General features: G+C 38.3%; 1 protein-coding gene across 4 annotated transcripts in view; it reads right to left on the reverse strand.

Moving 5' to 3' along the window:
• The window catches only part of Dnah12 (dynein, axonemal, heavy chain 12), a 233,858-nt gene that overhangs the window by 204,876 nt on the left and 25,771 nt on the right, over positions 1–3,211 (reverse strand). For all 4 annotated transcript variants that reach the window (XM_013515596.1, XM_013515597.1, XM_013515598.1 and 1 more), the window contains exon 12: positions 747–925. In XM_013515596.1, the coding sequence (XP_013371050.1) occupies positions 747–925 (179 nt within the window). The remainder of the gene's footprint in view (positions 1–746; positions 926–3,211) is intronic.

The raw sequence follows: 3,211 nt of genomic DNA on the forward strand, positions 1-3,211 counted from the left end.
AGAGAGAGAGAGAGAGAGAGAGAGAGAAGGGGGTGGAGAGAGAGAGAAAAAAGAAAAGAAAGAAAAGAAAAAAAAAGACCTACTTTCTAACATATTATGCTGATCTACCTTGATTATCAACTTGACTGAATTAAGACATTCCTGGACAGGTGACCGAATTGTGAGGCACTAACTTCAACAAAGGGTTAACTTACTGGTGAGATCCTAGGTGAATGGGCAAGGAGGTGAGGCTGAAAGAGCTGGGTCACAGGAGCATGGTCTCAGATATCTCAGGGATATCTGGCCACTGGCCCCTTCCCCTACTCTTGGCTTCCTGACACTATAAGGTTCTTTCCTCTGCCATATCTTTCTGATATGATATTTCTGCCCTGGATCCAGCCAACTATGGACTGAAACCGTAACCAAATCAATTCTCTGCATTCTCCAAGCTGCATTTTGTTGCAGAGATGGGAAAGTTAACTAATACAAATATCAACCAAAAAGAATCCAAAACTAATCTTGAATCTTATTGACCAAAAAGAATCCAGCCCTGGGCTGCAGATATAGCTCAGCGGCACAGCAAAAAGCAAAAGAATCCAACCCAATGGAACTACAAAGGAAACTTCTTAGGGGGAAACTAAGGAGGAAAACTGGTAAGTGCAATACTTATTTATATGCTTTAATCTTTTACCTTTAAGCAAGAGTTATTATATAAAAATACTTCTTTTGACCCTATTTTTCTGAGTATGGTAATTAATTCTACTTACCATTCATTTTCTTTTCTATGTTTTGAAGCTATGTCATTTAACAACACGTTTGCAAAGGCTTTTGCTTTATTTGTCAGGCCTGTCTTCAAATCTTCACAATCCAAACGCACCATAGGGTAATGAACCCACTGAGGCAAAAGCATTATTTCTGAGGCAAGACTGAAAATTTTTTCTATAAACTTTGAAAAAAAAAAAAGTAAAATGCATAGATTTTTCTAATTCATCAGTGACTTTATAGAACTTTACTGTTGAAATTCTTAATAACATAAAGATAAATTCATTTCATTTTGCTAAGTGACTAAAATCGATCCCATTTTTGCATAAATCTTTCCATATGTGTGTGTGTGTGTGTGTATGTGTGTGTGTGTGTGTGTGTATATGAGTACACACATGCACTGGGGATTGAGCCCAGGGCCTCACAGATGCTAAACATACGTTCTACCACTGAGCCTAATGTCCAGTCTCCATAAATCTTTTGTTTTAAACCTAACATCTCACTAAGGAACTTGTCAATCTGCTATTATTTTTAGTCTCAATTTCATTAACTTCCACTCTGGTCTTTATACTTTCTTTCCTTGTACTAGCTTTGAATTTGAATGGTTCTTGTTTTTCTTGAACCTTGAGGGGCACCATTAGCTTATTATTTGGGTTCATTGTGTTTATGATGCAGGCACTCACAGGTAGAAATTTCCCTCTTAGGACTGCTTTCATTGCGTCCCATAGGTTCTGGTATAGTGTACTGGTATGATCATTTGTTTCTAAGAACTCTCTAAATTCTTCCTTGATGTTTTCTGTGACCCTCTTCACTACATTAAAAGCTGAGTAATCATACGATCTAGCAATTTCCTTCCTAGGTAGGTACTCAAGAGAAGTAAAAATATTCATCCCACAAAAACTCACACGAGTGTTCACAGCAGCTTCCTTCACAACAGTCAAAAAAACTGAAACAATCCAAATGTCTATTAACCTATAAATAGAAGCTGTGGTACAGAGGTCCAACAGAGGGTATGTTCCAATAGCCCCAGTGAACATCCAAAAGTGCAAATGGCTCCCATGTGCACATACCTATGCTAAGGTTTACTTTATAAGTCATGTTAGTGTGATCTCTCTCTCTTTCACACACACACACACACACACACACACACGCACAAATTCTTTCCTTTTTTGTCTCTTCTTTTTTTTCTCTTTTTGAGACAGGGTTTCGCTACGCAGTTCAGGCTGTTTTTGAACTCACTTTGCAGCCCACGCTGGCCTTGAACTTGAAACAATCTTCCTGCCTCAGCCTCCCAAGTACTGGGATTACAGGCGTGTGCCACCATACCTGGCTAGACACACAAATTCTTATTGTACTTATGCTTTTGGAATAAATTGACCCCAGGGAACTGAAAGTGGAAACAAATTCATGGACAGTACTGTATATCTGTAAAATGGACTATTGCTCAGCCATAAAAAGGACGATGTACTCCTATGTGCTACAACATGAATGAACTTTGAACATGTTATGCTAAATTAAAGAATACAAGCACAAAAGATAACATACTTTTTAACTTAATTTATATGAAAACTCCAGCATACAGAAATATAGAGAGATAGGAGATCAAATGTTTCTGTGGCATATGGCAACTGTAACTTTTTATAACTACTTACATAATGTATGACCTACACTTTGGTAAAGTTCTTTATAAGAATAAAAGGTGTGTAGCATTTGTCTGAGAACAAAGATTTCGGAATATAAAGTTCTTTCACGGATAAAGGGCGCTGTCTTCTTGCTGTTGCTGCTTTCTGGCCACCATGAATTGCTTCCTTCTATGAAACCGCCCTGTCTTGGAGCCTGCCGATTATGAAAGGCAACTTCTACAAACTGTGAGCTAAATAAACCTCTCTTTTTAAAAAAATGATAAAAGGGGCACTCCATACTAATAATGGGTGTATATCACGAAGATTATACCTAAATATGTACACACCAAAAAATAGAACTTCCACTGCCTGTGGGGTAATGAATCTGCCAACGACTACCTGACTGAACTCGAAGCCCAATTCCATTCCCAGCAAGCCTCTAATGAAGCCTCAGCCCCAGCTGACAGCTTGGATACACCCTTATGAGAAACCTTGAGACACAGGTATCTCATTAAGCCTAGCTGGATTCCCGATCCACAGATAATATGACACAACAAACTTTTCTATTTTGAAAGCACTAGATTTAGGAAGTAATTTGGGTTTACCCCAGGAAAGCAACATTGGGTTAACATATAAACATCAATAAATACAATTCAAAACATTAACAGACAAAAAGAGAAAAACCATATGATCAACTCAATATATGCAGCAAAAGTATCTGACAAAATCCAGCACCCTCCTATGATTAAAAAAAAAAAAACTCAGGGCTGGGGATTTAGCTCAGTGGCAAAGTGCTTGCCTGGCAAGCGCAAGGTCGTGAGTTCGATTCCTGGCACCGGAAGAAAAGA

The sequence above is a fragment of the Chinchilla lanigera genome, unplaced genomic scaffold (assembly GCF_000276665.1).
Source record: "Chinchilla lanigera isolate Chin_1 unplaced genomic scaffold, ChiLan1.0 scaffold00029, whole genome shotgun sequence".
NCBI classification, from domain to species: domain Eukaryota; kingdom Metazoa; phylum Chordata; class Mammalia; order Rodentia; family Chinchillidae; genus Chinchilla; species Chinchilla lanigera.